This window comes from Panicum virgatum, chromosome 4K (assembly GCF_016808335.1).
Source record: "Panicum virgatum strain AP13 chromosome 4K, P.virgatum_v5, whole genome shotgun sequence".
NCBI lineage: Eukaryota > Viridiplantae > Streptophyta > Magnoliopsida > Poales > Poaceae > Panicum > Panicum virgatum.
Genome location: NC_053139.1, coordinates 47486157 through 47502126, shown reverse-complemented (window position 1 = coordinate 47502126; position 15970 = coordinate 47486157). Strand labels below are relative to the sequence as shown.

Here is a 15970-nt window from a genome sequence, read left to right as displayed (position 1 = left end):
ATCACTTAATCATGTATTTTCTGTTCAAAGTCCTTGATCTTCTAGCAAATATTCAGACTTAAAAAGTGTCTATTGGCAAATACAAAATTGAGTAGTGTTCGACAATAAAAATCAACATTGAACAGTGTCCAGCGGTATCCTGAATGAAGATGGCGGTTGCAGTGTATGAAGAAATTTTTTTTTGACTGCAATGTATGAAGAATTGAGGATACTGGATGTGCCCCTTGTGATCTCTCGACCATTGACGCAGCCATGCAGCAGAGGTAGAGGTCCGCTCGCTTTGTAGGAGACGAGGACTCCGTCAGAGGAGCCGTGGACTATGGCTGGACACCAGCAATCAAAGGGATCAATCGGCGCCCACAGACAGGAGAGCAATCTACTTTATTTATTTGCATTTGCATTGCAGACTCGACTCTACAAGAGACGTTCTCCGACTCCGAGTACGAGTAGATAGGGGGTAGTCGTACGGCAGCCGCCACTTTAATTCTTGCTTTTGTTGGATTTCTTAAGCACATAACGATGCAAATCGCCACTCAACAGGCTTACACCATATGATTGCATCATCTAGTCTCCCAAATGCAAACTCTGATAAACACAGGTGTTCATGGATATGACGAGCAGCCATCCACGAAATGTTGTAACAATGATCAAACTGATTCCTAACTTACTGGCTTAAAGAAAAAAAAAACTCACTAGACCGATTTACTTGCCTCATAATATATAGTAACCCATAACCAGGTTCTAACTTCTCAGCCAAAGTGTATATACAGATATCAGAAATTTTTGCAGAGACAGAAGAAACTGAAGAAAAAAAAAAGGCTACACGATGGAAGAAAACACTCGGGGAGTTCTTCAACCCAACGGGTTGACTCGCATCTTGTCGATGTACTTGTACAATACAAGGTATAAAGAATGTTTATAAGCAGCGCCATCCCGCCAAACCCATGTTCCCAGCCTAGGTACAAAATTAAACACAAAGCAAACACACAAGCAAGCCCTGTCCCGTCCCCATCCCGTCCAAGGTGTGGAGCAGAGGCCCATGCAAAAAAAAATGTCTTGCCCTTGCACGTGTATGTATATCTGCAGTAAGGTGCACAAGCACGACCTCTATAATACAATACCTGTCAAAACGCGCTCCACGCATCTGTCCCATGTCTTGTAGGGCTGCTCGACTTCTCTGTCGACTTAAACGGCCCAGTTCCAAAGGGGTCCTCATCATCAAATGAGTAGCCCCGGTTATTGTAGTCACTGCTCTTCATGGAATCAAACCTTGCAAATGTATCCGTTCTGTCATGGTCGCTGCCGCTGTTCATGGAGTCATACCTCATGAAGCTGTTGCCCCCGCCTTGATCAGAGGTGCTGCGGAAAGAATCAAACCTCGCAAAGGTGTCATTACCACCATTATCGGCATTGCTCCGGAAGGAATCAAATCTTGAGAAGCTGTCTTGCTGTCCAAAAGAATTGCTGTCTTGCATGCCAAAGGAGCTGTACTGAGACATGGTGTCAAATGAATCATCTCCTGCTTCACTGTACTTTGGCGTGAAGCTTGAGTTGTACATTGGTGTACTCGGAACTGAAGAATCAAAGAATCCCTTTTGCTCTTTGCCATACACGCTGCCGGCAGTAGGAGATTCTGCTCTGCTCGGACCAGAATCAAACAGTGATCTCTGCATTGGAGTGCTTGGAAAAGAGTCAAAGAATGGTTTCTGCACCGGCGTGCTCGGAACAGAATCAAATACTGATCTCTGCATTGGCGTGCTCGGAACAGAATCAAATACTGATCTCTGCATCGGCGTACTCAGAACGGAATCAAAAACTGATTTCTGCACCGGTGTACCAGGGACGGAATCAAAGAGCGACTTTTGCATGGGCGTGCTTGGGACAGAATAATCAAAGACTAAGTTTTGCATCGGTGTGCTAGGGACAGAGTAATCAAAGACTGATTTCTGAACTGGTGTGCCTGGGATGGAATCAAAGAAAGGTTTCTCCATTGGAGTACCAGGAACAGAATCAAAAGATGGTTTCTGATCCTTGACAAACAAACTACCAGATGAGGAACCTCCAGTCCTTATCGGTGGAAGACCTTGTGGCCCAAAGAAGAGATCTGAATCGCCATTCTCACCGTCCTGAGAAACAGATCGCAGATGTAAGTATTACATATTGCAGTATATCTACAACATGATAAAATGTCAGAAAGCATGAATAGAATCTAACCTTAGGACCAAAGTTCCACAGGGAGTCATTATCAATGCCATGATCAAATGATGGGGCCCATGAATGCTCTCCATGAGCGGAGGAATCCATTGCTCCACGGTTACTGTAAAGTTTACCGGTACAATAAGAGGATAGATTACATAAAAACACCAAAGATTGATTAAATACAACACAACTGAGAGGTGTCAACAACAACAACAACAACAACAACATAGCCTTTTTTCCCAAGCAAGTTGGGGTAGGCTAGAGATGAAACCCGAAAGAAATAAGTTCAAGGTTCAGACACATTGATAGCTAGTCTCCAAGCGCTCCTATCCAAAGCTATCTCTTTAGAGGTGTCAACATTTCAGTATAAAAAGTGGCATTCAAGCTTCCCTTGCAAGGAAAGAGGGTGTCACTGCTATATTTTCAGCATGCAAGAAATACATGCATCCACTAGGACCATCTATTTATATCTTCCACCGATTTTCTGTGACTAATAGCATCCATGCATGACATTTATTAGTCTTTACGAGTACCACGCAACAAAATTCTCACAGTAGAAATACATGGAGGATCAATCATTGAGCCATTCAATTCTCTCTCGACAAAATGAACATGCTTTCATGTGTAATGTCATTTGCAAAAGAATGTTCCCATGCAATCACGTTAGTGTTTCTACTTTCAAATTTCACCTTAAAATTTTGTTTAAGAAATCCCGCAGCAGCACGTGGGGTATCACCTAGTTTTCTATTGAGAAATCAAAGCACTAGCAGAAAGTTGGCTTATTGGATAGGCCAATGATCTAAATAGTTCAAACAGTTTGCTGAGATCATGCAAAAACCTGTAATATTTATTGATCAAGAAAATTGGCAAAGAGGTTATGGCTGTATTCAGAATCGACAAGGTATACTCTAACAAGAGACATGCATATTTCATACAAAATGAAAAACAGATACCTAATGCTTTCAGTGGCACGTGGTGAGACGTCATTTGTTCCAGATTGCTTTTTATCAGGTTCATCAGTAGAACCATCCTCTCTGTTCTTGACAGGACTAACTGGAGGACTTTTTGCAGACTCTGGTTTGCTTTTGGATGGTGTTGCTTCAGGTTCGACTGCCTGCTCTGCAGCAGCAGCACCAGATTTATCACCCTTGTCTTCTTTCTCTGTTGATGTCCCATTTGTAGACACTTTGACATCTTCAACAGTAGGCTGACTCTTTGGTAGAATGGAAGGATCCACTTCAACTGTTAGTTCCTTTATTATGGAGAACCCTGGAGAAATGCAAGTGGAGTAACATAGTTTAAAATACAAACGTTCAACAGAAACACAATCAATAATGGAGATCCTGGCGGAATCAAGGTTCAAGGCATACCTTCATCTCCAAATCTGTCCCATTCTTCATCCCATGTTGCTGCTGTCTCTTGTATTCCAGGTTGCCAACCTAAAATTGAAAAGAAAAAAGAAAAAGAAAGCAGGACCCCTGTTAGCAATTAGAATCAGATGAAGACCTGAAACAAATTAGATTTTGCAATGAATAGTGCATTTTGTATTGTTATGATATACACAATAAATCATCTAAGATTCATTTTGCATTAGTTCAAAATGACAAAGCGAAATTTAGTGCACGACATTTCATGAAATAAGAAATGGAAACAGAACAGGCCAATATTGGATTAGAAGTTAGTAAACAAACAGGATAGTCGCAATTACCAAAAGGAAGTTCCACCAATGTAGTTGGCTTAGCTCTCAACCCATATCTCTTGCACTGTTCATTCAATGCTTTTACCAGTTCCTCAAGATCGGACTGTATCTTATTAGCCCGCTCCTATAACAAGAGGGAAAAGATGATCAGGAAGCGGATGTATAATGTAAGAATATATTAGAAGAGCAAAAATACAAACCTGAAGCTTTTCATCACTTTCATCCCCTTTCTGCAGCTTAACTATGGCGTTATAAATTTCAAGCTTCTTCTCCTGCAAACATAAAAAAATTAATATGGTCGCAGCCAGATCTCAAGGATCATGTTCACAGTTTTCTAAGTAACTTGGAAAAATCACAAGTATACCTGGATCTCACGGAAAGTGGCCTCATCCATTGTTAGCTTTGATGCCACATCTCCAACCTTCTTGCATCTCTCATCATATTTTGCTGCAAGGGATTGAACCTGAATATAGAATTGATAACCATGAGATTTATGTAAAATATCACTAGAACAAAGAATGTCCATTCTTACACATCCTCGTACGGTATGACAATATGAAGCTTGTGATCTAAGACTTCTAACTATTTCGGGAGCATATAGCAGTATGAAGCTTGAACAAACCTTCTGCTTCACATATCACAATACAAAACGATGTAGCAGCATAGTTTACTGAAATGAGGGCAAGAACTGGAGATATATTTTTCAAAAATCTTTATGCTTCAGATAGAAATTGTACTTCAGAAATCACAAACAATTTATACAGACCATTTGCCCAAAAAGGTAGGAATTAGAACCATAGGGAAAATTACCTCCCGTTTATCAGCAGACATACTTTCTGAGACTTCATTAAGCCTGTTCTCACACCTACTCTTGTAAAGAATCTAGGACAATATAACAAGGATTAGTCAGACAAGCATACATTAAAGTAGCACGCAAATATAGCTCATTTGATACTATGCAGTATCATTAAAGAACTCCATATATATGTTGTAACGTGGTTCTTGTTGGGTTTCGTCTATGGCATACCCTAACTTATTTGGAACAAAAGGTTCTTTTGGGGGGTTGTTGATTATGCGCTAAGTTAGCACAAGATATCTATGCAGCTAGTCTGGGTAACTAATGAAACATGAAACTGGAGGTTGAAAGAAAATGCTAGCATGGTAATTGAAATACATGTTTGTATTTACAGAAAGACATGTTGCTAGAGAATACTTACAAGCTCCTGCATCTTGGTGCGATAAAACTCAGTCTTCTCTCTGGAATCCTGGATTTCTTTTTCCAGTTCTTGGACCTTCACGGAAGATTTAAAATATGTTATGGTAACATATCATGATAACCCAAATGAGTAGAATGGTATGAAGTCGTAATCTTGAATTTCACCCACCAAAGTAATTTTCTAGACATCAAACGCCAGTACATTTCAATTACCACAGGAATTACGATTGAAACATCTAACACAATGTTGTGATCAATAATTTGTGTGCCAAAGAATTCTATCTTGGTTTTTTTTTCTTCACATTTTTTAGACATTTTCTGCATGGTAATAAAGTATCCAAGAATTTGCAACCATGTGATGCTTGAGCTGTTCGATATAATTCACTTGCTTTATTGGCACTACAGGAATGCTACCGTTTGTGCGCAGGCACTGATGTAGCATAGATTTTCTTGCCAACTGTGGATACAAAATAACAAACAAGACCAGATCTGGAAAATCACTTCAAAAGGATCTCGAAATAAGAACGGAGAAATATACTTTCTTATCAGCATCTGAAGCTTCCTTAAACTTTGCATCCAGTGCGTCTTGTTCCTCCTTGCTCAGCTGGCCAACTAGATGTTCCTCCAAAACAGGGATCTTTGGCTTTTGTTGCTCTACCTTAATAGTATCATCAGCATCTAAAGAAAGAGGCCTTCGGGACGGTGGCTTCATGGATGAGGGAAGCATCCCATGATTTGGTCCTGGCATCCCTCTACTTGCAAATCCTTCAAGTGTTCAATAAAAAACAGCATCACTAACAATGTACTTTCTTAGCAGTCGGTGATAAAAAAAATCAACAGAGCAGTTTTGTTTGGATAAATACCTGTACTTGCATGAGAAGTCGGGCCACTAGGGTTTCCTGCAAACTGGCCAGTAGAGGGTAGTGAAGTGCCCTCAGCCCAAATACCATCCGGTAGTACATCAGGAAGAGGACGATGCTCTCGATGCCTCTCCATTAAGTACACGGCAATACAAAATTCCTTGAAAGACAGCATCCCATCCTTATCCTGGTCAGACAAATCCCACACCTTCCTTAAGATATCTGTAGGTGGAGAGATAGATATTTTAGAAACTTTATATTAATAGGAACTAAATTTTAGAGGAAATATATGTACATCAGAAGTAATTCACAGTTGTTAAAACAAGATAGAAAATAGGGAACTCTGGTGTCCTCTGACAGTCTGACACCAATGACCTGAAGCAATTACCTTTATAACACTACTGTGATAATTGATATTCCTATAGCTTTAGCAAGATAATAACTTGGTGACAACAATAACTTAATTTCCTCGGTCCACCCCTGCTTAATTCTCATGATTATGATGCTAGGAGGCAAGTAGAAAACACGCCTCTAAATGATGTGAATTCAATGTGCAGCTAGTAAGTGAAAAATTAACTCACGCAAGCATTGACAAACAACTAGCACACAAGCAGTTCTGCATGTTATCCACAAAAACTAGGAAGCATCTAGTAAATCATTTAAAATACAAGTTTCATAGCAAAAAGGGAAAACAGTATGGAGGAGACTACATACAACAAATGGCCATCTCAAGATAGCAAATTGATGTTCTCTGCATGTTATACTGTGCATATAGTTCCCAACAAATTATTTACTTGGATTACTGAAAATGTAATTAGTACAATCTGCAGAAAGAAACAAGGCTATAAATTACAGGATCTAGAAAGAGCAGAGTAAATATAAAGAGACATGTGATGTACCTCTTGGCAGCCTCCAACTTAAAAACAGATTCCTTGCCTCTTCACCAGTGATCTTCCCATCACGATCCCTGTCTACCTTGATAAATACAATCATATATTTCCTGACATCCACTTGAGTGATTTTCGGCCATGGAGCCTGAGACTGGTTTGGGTTTGAAGGAATTTGTCCACCAGGAATGTTTGCACTCGCTGGTCCTGGAGTGCTTGGTGTAGCATTAAATTGCTGTTGCCTAGGAGCTGGTTGACTGTGTGGCAACTGGCTAGTATGAGAAGGAGGCGACGATATACCCTGTACGGGACCTGCCTGCATTGGCTTAGGAGGGTGATGAGGTCCAGCAGCTGAGGCAGGAGCTGTAGAACTGGGCAGATTATTTGGAAGGTTGGGGGGCAAAGATGCATCCTGTTTTGCTTGTGGAGTTGCAGAAAAAGGGTCAACACCAAAAGTTGAGTTAGATGATAATCCATTACCCAAGGGTACCAATGCCTTGGAGTCATTGACTGGTGGTTGTGAAGGTATCGTGTTTAAATTTGTTGAATTTGTGTTGGCAGGCATCGTAGAACCCGGCGTATGAGAATTGTAGCCTGGTAAAGGATTTGAATTCTGTGCTGAAATTCCGGCGCTAGTAAGGTTGGCCTGCGAAGAAATACCTCTGGTTGGAGCTTGTGAAGTGGCACCTAGTGGACTTGCACTCCTCTTACCACTAAACCAATCCGTAGCCAGATTTGTTGCGGTTGAACTAGTGTGGTTTAGCCCACTAGGACCACCTCCAACAGGTGGCCTTGAAGTGATTCCCTGAGCAGGGGGTACAGTGTTTGCACTTGGAGGTTGTGGTGGCCTGACTTGTGCGTTTGATGATGCACCGGGAAGCCTTTGTGGTCCTCTTATAGCAGGATTCTGCTGACCAGACCCTAGTCCCTGAGTGGCATTCGAGGGGCTAGGTACAGTATTGGTCTGAGAAGTAGTAGAAATATTTATCCGAGGAGCAGGAATCTTTGCAGCAGCTGGACCAAATAATGCTGACCTAACAATCTCTGGTGTCAATTCTCGGCCGCTCTGAGCCACCGTGACAAGTTTAAGCGAATTGTAGAAGTCTTCACGCGCAAGGAAACCACTCCGATTTTTATCAGCATATGTCCAAATCTGAAACAGGGAAGAGAAACACAAAGCCATCAGTAGAAGCAAATAGAGTTTCTAATAATAACAGCATGGTAGTATGTTAAAATTGATTGCAGAGTAGATTTCGATAGCTAAAGCGCAAATGTGGGGTCACGGTCATTGTGGTTCCAGATAGCGGGTGCATGGCTATTTCTTCCAACTAGCACGTGCCAAATGTTTACAGCAAAAGGTGGGCAAGTTTTGGAACAGAAAATCAGTACTCCTTTAAATGTTTATTCGATTGTCTCATCCGGGATCCTAATTCGAACAGTACAATGGCACACTAAGTTAATTTTCAGTGCAAGCTAGATCCCAACAGCTGGTTCTCTACACTTGCTAGTGGGAACACCATAGAAACATAAATTGACACTGGGAGCTTAAATTGGTGAGCTCAGCATGCTGTAGAGCACCTAATTACGCAGCTGGATCAAGGGCAGGAGTACGGGGCATCTAACTGTAAGCATCAAGCACTGAATAAAGCAACTAAAGTTGATCTGCTTGGTCGGTCCGTCGGTGGTGGGGAAGGTCTAAAACACAGCGAGCGACGTCCATAATGAGCAGAGCAGAGCAAAGCAAATCTCGGCGCCTCGAGCCCAGTAGAGCTCGGAATTCCGAGCGATGCAACTGGCATGGCAGCAACCACACCCGCGCGGGTGGCTCGAGTGTCACAGATCGCCGAGGCGCAAGTCGCGCGGCGCGGCGCGGCGCTGAGGAGGGGAGATCTGAGGGTCACCTGCGCCAGGACGGGCTGCGGGAGGCCGGAGCCCTTGAAGAAGGCGACGGCCTCCTGGCCGCTGATCCGGCCGTCGCGGTCCAGATCCGCGGCGCGGAAGTAGGCGTCGAAGGCCGCCTCCATCGCCCCCGGAGGAGGGCGGGGGCGGGTGGGGAGGGAGGCTGCCGGCGGCGGCGAGGGGCCCCGGCCGGCGAGATCGGGGGGAGTGGGCGCGGGTCGGCGTGCGGGCGGTGGTGGGTATATGGCCTTGCCTGGACGAGGAGATGAGTTGCTGCATTTCGCTGGCCGCTTCAGGGGCTTTTCTGTAAAACTAGCCGTGCATTTTTGATCGAATTGAATGAAAACTGCTAGTTACTTTGAGAAAAATATATCCACATAGCTTACTACTGTAGTAGGATAGGACCTCCATTGCTGTACAACACGTGAATCTGTACAAGACAAATGAATTGCACCAAAATCAGGATCAATTTGGGGTAGCTCCAATCGATTTTGATTCTCTATGGGAGCTGTATCTCCGAGCCAAGTGATATAACTTTTTTTATTATAGAAAACATATCAAATGTGAAAAGTGCATCATAAGAAGCTATTTTTTCAGCTCCCAGCTCCTTACTTTGTTTCGAAGAATCACTCAACAACAACAACAACATAGCTTTTTTTCCCAAACAAGTTGGGGTAGGCTAGAGATGAAACCCGAAAGAAATAAGTTCAAGGTTCAGGCACATTGATAGCTAGTCTCCAAGCGCTCCTATCCAAAGCTATCTCTTTAGAGATATTCCAATCCTTAAGGTCTCTCTTAACCAACTCATCCCACGTCAGTTTAAGTCTACCTCTACCCCTCTTTATATTATCGACCCGCTCAAGAACCCCAATACGCACCGGCGCCTCAGGAGGCTTTCGTTGGACATGTCCAAACCATCTCAGCCGATGTTGAGTAAGTTTCTCCTCAATTGGTGCCACCCCGACCCTATCCCGAATAACTTCGTTCCGGACTCTATCCCTCCTTGTGTGCCCGCAAAACCACCGCAACATCCGCATCTCTGCTACACTCAGTTGCTGCACATGTCGCCTTTTTGTAAGCCAACATTCAGCACCGTATAACATCGCCGGACGAATTGTTGTCCTATAGAATTTGCCTTTTAGATTTTGTGGCACCCTCTTGTGAAGAATCACTCAAAGATACCAAAATAGAATCACTTCACTCAGAAAAAAAATGTTTGATAAAGTGTCTCCTAGATTCAGCCTTGAAGTTGCTCTGGGAGCTCTGACCTCACTAGGCAATAGATTGGAGCGCTATATATATAAAAAAAAAGGTTGTACTAGTGCATGCTTATGAGATGCTACTCATTAGTCTGAAATGTGAGACTAAAGGCGGTTCGACGACACTTGTGGCGCGGAAAAATATCTATATCTCTATGCACAAAAATAAAAAGGAGATTGAAAGACTCCGCTTGATGGAGACTTATTTTGGAATGCACTTATAGACTTGGCGATGCACAAGGCAATAGCCTGAGAAGAAATAATTGGTCTGGTCGCAAATGTTAAGTTCCTAGCTAGGATAATATAGTGAATATACTCCGGCAAAAGTACAGCACCTTAGCAGAACTAGCATTACCATATATAATAAATTAATAATACAACACCCATGTGACCATGCACGCTAGCTTAATCGAGGACAATGGTTGTGAGCGAACGTATAGCTGAAGGAATTGTAAGATGCCCAAGCTCACGACAGCACCTTAGCTTTCCTGTCCGGCCCGACCTGCATTAGTTGGGTGTGCTCACAACAAGATAGAAATGATGTGCACATAAACTCTAGTCGTAATAAGATCAGTCTCAGTGTACAATTTTATTACACAGCTATCAAAATTTAGAATTTAGTAGCTATGCTGGTTGGATTTTATGAGGTTGAAACTCATCTTTCATCTTATGAAACACTCCTTCATCTATCCTCGTAATGACACTATCGTGTCAGTAAAATTGTTAGCATGATATATTATTTAATGCTCCTGAAACTTCTGATTAAACTTCCATTCAAACTGGTCTAAGTATTTGATTTAACTTCATTCATGATTTTATGGTTCTCTTGTGAATATTTTCCACTCGACCAATGATTATACGCAAACAAAATAATTACTTAGGCCTTTAATTATTTTTAGATAAGTTTTTTTAAAGAAAGGCAGGATTTTATGAAATTTTTGTGCATATATTATAATTTTGGGTGGTCGATCGCATTTTTAGACAAAAGGGCAAAATGATTAGTTGATCGATCAACACTTATCACCCGGCGAGAACACACTCTCCAATATAATGTGAAGCGCTCATCAAGAAGCACGCTTGCTTGTTACATTACTCCAATAAAGTGCATCCATGAACAATACCTACACACTCTTACACCAACATCGAAAGAAACAAACTCCAATAGGAGAAAAAACATGGAGCGCGGATAAAAGTCATGGCAGCTCTTTATTCCTTTTTCACTAGAACAGATTATTACAGCCACGAGTGGCTGATCTGAATCAGCTGCAAGGCCTTCAAAAAAAAAATTTTGACCTTCAAAAAAATCAGCCGCAAGCCAAGATTCTCTTGCACCATTCCATGGGAGCCCGGCCCGGTGCGGCAGGGTTGCCGGGCCATGGGTCTGCCCCTGCTCATAAACATAAAAACCATTCGTTATGAGTTATGGTATCATATTGATATATTAAATTTTGTATATAATATATCATAGTAGAAAAGGTTTGATCAATTGAGTACTAGTGACCAGAGGGGGTATTTGCAACCGGATGGAGCAACCAACTACTGTGACTGTGAGAGGATGTTTGGTACACAATTACATCATCCACATGGACTTTGGAGAAAAAGGAAGGAAGCTGCCAGCCTGGCATGATTAATCAACCACCTCCCTCTCTCATCAGATGGGATAGAGATACCAGTAGCAACCACAACATGCATGGTCGATAAAGCCATTGCGAAAAATGTTTAGACTCCTCCAGATCAGATCTGAATGAGCCGATCGAGTCCCCAACTCAATCAATTATATATAAATGCTGCCACTCTGATTGCGGATTGCCCACCAAACTCTTGCTCTTTCTAGCAGATCGAAAGCCCATCTTCTACCTTCAAAGTTTTTACTGCCATCTTTATAAAAACCCAGCTTCTTTCTTTTATTCCTCATATTGTTGATTCAAGAGACTTTGGGGATCTTTCTCTTAATGAAAAACGTGCTCAGGCACGGTCGCGGAAAAAAAGAAGAAGAGACTTTGGGGATCGATTGAGGGGGGAATTACCCTTCAATCCATAAGGAGATGGTTTATTTACAAAATAAACTAGCTAATCTTACAGTTACAGTTACTACTCATACATACACAGATACACCTTGGTTCATGTACGACAAATGTTTAGACGTGTCCTCCTTGGGGGCGCCCAACGGCAGAGAGAGGCCAAGATGCATGCATGTGCATGGCTAGGGATTTTGATTGGACCAGCCCCTACACATGCATTGCATGGTCAGTCAAAACACTTAATTTCCCTACGGAGGTGCATGCTTTCAAGTTTCACCCAGCCAGGACTTAGGTCAACCGACCAACAAACTCTTCCGTCTCAAGTCTCAAGAGCAGAATGAGCAGCAAACAAGGGAGCCATAGGCCAGCGTTCGGCTTCCTTTTCTGTCAAACATGAACGATTGCATGGTAACACAGCACAGCCCAGAAACAGAGGAGAGACAATAGAGAGCATCATCTGCAGAGGGAGCAGTGTCATTCATCCAAAGTAACAGAGGAGTTTCTTTAACAAGAGTAAAAGAATACCAGAAAACGGTTAAGCATTTGGAAAATAACATCAGCAGTAATTGACTTAAAGCTAAGAAGGCGGTCACAATTCAATCAATTTTCTTCACTTGGATGCACATTGAATTCATAGTGGCTGTTAACGTTAGTTATGATGTAATGTAAGAAGCAGTGAAAACAGGCTCACACTTCAATCATGAAAGTCTACTTACCAGTACATTCATTCGATACCAGATCACTTGTAATTCTGCCATAACAAAGCTGCAATCACAGTCGTCAATATTTAACAACTATAAACACATTTACACCATAATCACAAGGGAGCAAAGGAATCATTTGCCCAGAGAAGGCAGCAGCTACTAAACGTTCAGTATCAGTATCTGAAGACCATTGGTTACAACATGCCATTTATTATAATGATGATATGCATAGCAGGTACAACTAAATGGGTTTGTCACACCCCCTATTACTAATGACGTCAAATGGGAAGGGCGGGAACAGAAGCAATGCGGTACAAATACCCTGTCACCTATATACCATAAAACAAGCACATTTGTATTAAAAATCAAAGCAAAGGTAAAATCTACCGAGAGAGATTTACCTCCTCTCCCTCTTTGTCCGAACAACCACTTCAACATACAAAAATCTCACAACAAGCGTGGCAAAGACAAGCATCTGCCAACTATACGGTATGGTACCTCGCTAATCAGCTTTCACCGAAGCTGAAGTTTCGGCTGCTTTAGGAGAGGAGCACACGTTGTGCAACACCTTGCTATCAGAGGAGCAGTGTGATGTTTTTAACTTCTTGAACTTCCATACAGATGTAATCTTCATCGGCGCCACGCCATCACCTGGGGCCTTTGCATCTGTTGGGCTCCCATGCTTTTCTGTTCCATTTCCATTCAACTTCGATTCATCCTGTCCTATAGGTTGTACTTGTACAGAGGGTTCTGTTTCTCTGAGCTCTTGTGTTTCTTTATTGTTATGATGTTGGTTCAGGAGGAGTTCCTTCCTCTTGATCTTCACTTTCTGGGCGGCGCTCAAGTTTGCAGCCCCAGCCCCGTTATCAGCAACATCGGCGCTACTCTTGGCAGCGTGCTTAGATGGGTCATGGCCACCATCCTCATGCTTGAACAATGGAACAGCAGTTGCCTCACTAGATTTCCCCTCAGAGCATCCATTAGGTAAGGCCTCAATTGGCGCATGAATTGAAGAACCATTGCAAGCATTGCTGCCATCAGCAACGGTGCCACGAGGCCTCTTGGGTGGTCCAGTGTGCGAGATCCTGGGCGAGCTGTTCATGGCACGGTGCAAATTGCGTGCGATCTCTTCGTCGGACTGCCTGCGCCTCCTAGGCTTGGGAGCGTCCCCCAGGGTTCCATTGGGCCTGTACAACATCTTGACCTGAACATGCTTCTTCCTGGACTTGACCTTGAACTGGAGGCCATTCCTGGAGGCGCCGGTCCTGGAAAAGGAGTCGAGGAACTCCATAGCAGCCCGCGCAGCTGCCCTAGCCTTGGCGGCCACGGCCGCCTTCTCCGCGGCGGCGGCGCGGGCGGCTGCGGCCGCATCAGCGGCGGCTTCCGCAGCCGCCCTGGCAGCCTCGATCATTTCCTCGGGCGAGGAGCCCGAGGCGTTGGCGGCGAGCGCCATCTCGCGGAGGCGGGCGGCGAGATCGCCGGAGGCAGGGAGGGGATCGGCAGCGTCGCAGGCGGTGGGCGGCGTCCTGAGCCCGGCCAGCAGCCGCTTCCGCGGTGGCAGGTGGGTGTTGAGATCAGGGGCAGACCCAGCACAGGACATGGGTGTACACATGCACACCCAATAATTCTTCTTCTTCTTCTTGCAAACCAAATCCAATCCAAGTTAAGTTAGTAGGGGGCAACATAACCCTTAATTATTGTAGACAAGTGGTGGATTCAGATCCGAATACATAGAGTTTTGTTAGGGTTTGGGGTCTCGAGGCGGGGCGGGGCGGGCGCGGCGGCATACCTGGCTGGAGGATGCGCTCGTCGCCGGCAAAGGGCTGGGCCGCCGCTCGCCCAGTCGTCGCCGCCGCCAGGGAAGGAAGATCTCAGGCAAGGGAGGACATCAGGAGAAGGGAAACCGAGGAGAGGGGAGGAGAAGAACCTGAGGCCCTCAGCGGCTGACCCTGAGCGGCAGGCAGTGCTAGCCGAGCTCCACCGAGCCTGCCCATACGTGCCAATCACACTCATCCGAGTTTTGTTACCAACTTCACAATCTTCTTAAAAATAAATAGTGAAATGAAACTTTATACTGAAACTAGGTCTCATTAAGTTTCCCGTCAATAATTTTACACATCAATCACATTAATGTTTAGACACATACATTACGTATTAAATACAGACGAAAAAAAATTAGTGTAAGCATAAGATGCCATTAAAAACGAAGAGTCGTGATTAATAAGATGATAACCAATGTTTCTTCCTCGTCATTGTACCAACGAAATAGAACTATGAAAAGAGAAAAGAGAATAGAGGAAGTATTATTTTATACCTATTTTACTTGCGCAATACAGTAGCAAGCTAGCTAATGCAAGGCTCTAGCCTCCAGCTATATTATTTTAATTTTTGATGGTTGGAAATTTAATTAATAAAGGTAGCAGGATGTATGCAATGCCACACAAAACTAAAATACTCGATTTTCATTGAATACCTCAATCTTAGATCATTGGAGCTCGAGTTTTATGTTAGATCCAAGCTTGACTTAGTTCTAAGTATAGCTTAGCTTGAATTGAATTTTTAGCAAGTCAAATATAAATAGCTCAGTGCTTTTCTGGTAATCCTGCTTACGAATAGGGGTTAACAGTGTTCTCGCAAAAAAAAAAGAATAGGGGTTAACAGTGAATGCTCAGCAGGTGTAAATCAGCTACTCGTGATGCTTTTTATCTCAATACCTCTGTTTCTCTTTTATTTTATACTACTATCTTTTCTTTATAATATAATAGATGAAATAATAAAATTAGTTAATCACCTTTTCAATAATACTCTATTTAGCTACATAGAACATGTTTTACCAATTAAATTGGACTCTCCTATAAATGTTATCGTACTGGATCAATCTTTTTCAGTATTGGTTATTGACCCAAATCTTACACAGGCACACATAACATGAAATTTAGCGAATAAAGTGAGAAGATAGTATTCCATATAAATAATAATCAGCAAAAAACCGACCAGGAAAACTCACATATCGACAAAATATATATCTAACAAACAAGTTGTGGCATCTTCTCCAACTCAACTTTAGACGGTGGCTTAAGAAATGTGACTAAGAAAAATAATGATACAAACCGTTTGATTTAGTTCTTATAACAGATGATGTTTCAACTGACGACATCAAAAATATTGAAAACGTTGACATCTTATGATCCACCATTTGGAACATCTTATTGGCATTGATCTTTTT

At 42.8% G+C, this 15970-nt stretch overlaps 2 protein-coding genes across 4 annotated transcripts; both read right to left on the bottom strand.

The window, feature by feature from the left end:
* Positions 1–684: 684 nt before the first annotated feature.
* On the bottom strand, positions 685–9012 carry LOC120704556 (epidermal growth factor receptor substrate 15-like 1). The gene is made up of 13 exons (XM_039988992.1): positions 8763–9012; positions 6874–8014; positions 5978–6196; positions 5653–5879; positions 5116–5190; positions 4709–4780; positions 4263–4361; positions 4099–4170; positions 3908–4022; positions 3570–3638; positions 3153–3468; positions 2215–2317; positions 685–2126 (listed from the first exon to the last, which is right to left on the bottom strand). Exons 1-13 carry the CDS (start codon positions 8883–8885, stop codon positions 1125–1127), a joined length of 3633 nt encoding a protein of 1210 aa, XP_039844926.1. The 5' UTR covers positions 8886–9012; the 3' UTR covers positions 685–1124.
* Positions 9013–12789: 3777 nt separating this feature from the next.
* LOC120704554 lies at positions 12790–14757 on the bottom strand. 3 transcript variants are annotated; one of them, XM_039988991.1, is made up of 2 exons: positions 14534–14757; positions 12790–14386 (listed from the first exon to the last, which is right to left on the bottom strand). In XM_039988991.1, exon 2 carries the CDS (start codon positions 14354–14356, stop codon positions 13247–13249), a length of 1110 nt encoding a protein of 369 aa, XP_039844925.1. In that variant the 5' UTR covers positions 14357–14386; positions 14534–14757; the 3' UTR covers positions 12790–13246. The 3 variants fall into 3 exon arrangements, with proteins under 3 accessions (XP_039844925.1, XP_039844923.1, XP_039844924.1); XM_039988989.1 differs by having other exon boundaries at positions 12790–14383; XM_039988990.1 differs by having other exon boundaries at positions 12790–14380.
* Between the last annotated feature and the right edge of the window lie 1213 nt (positions 14758–15970).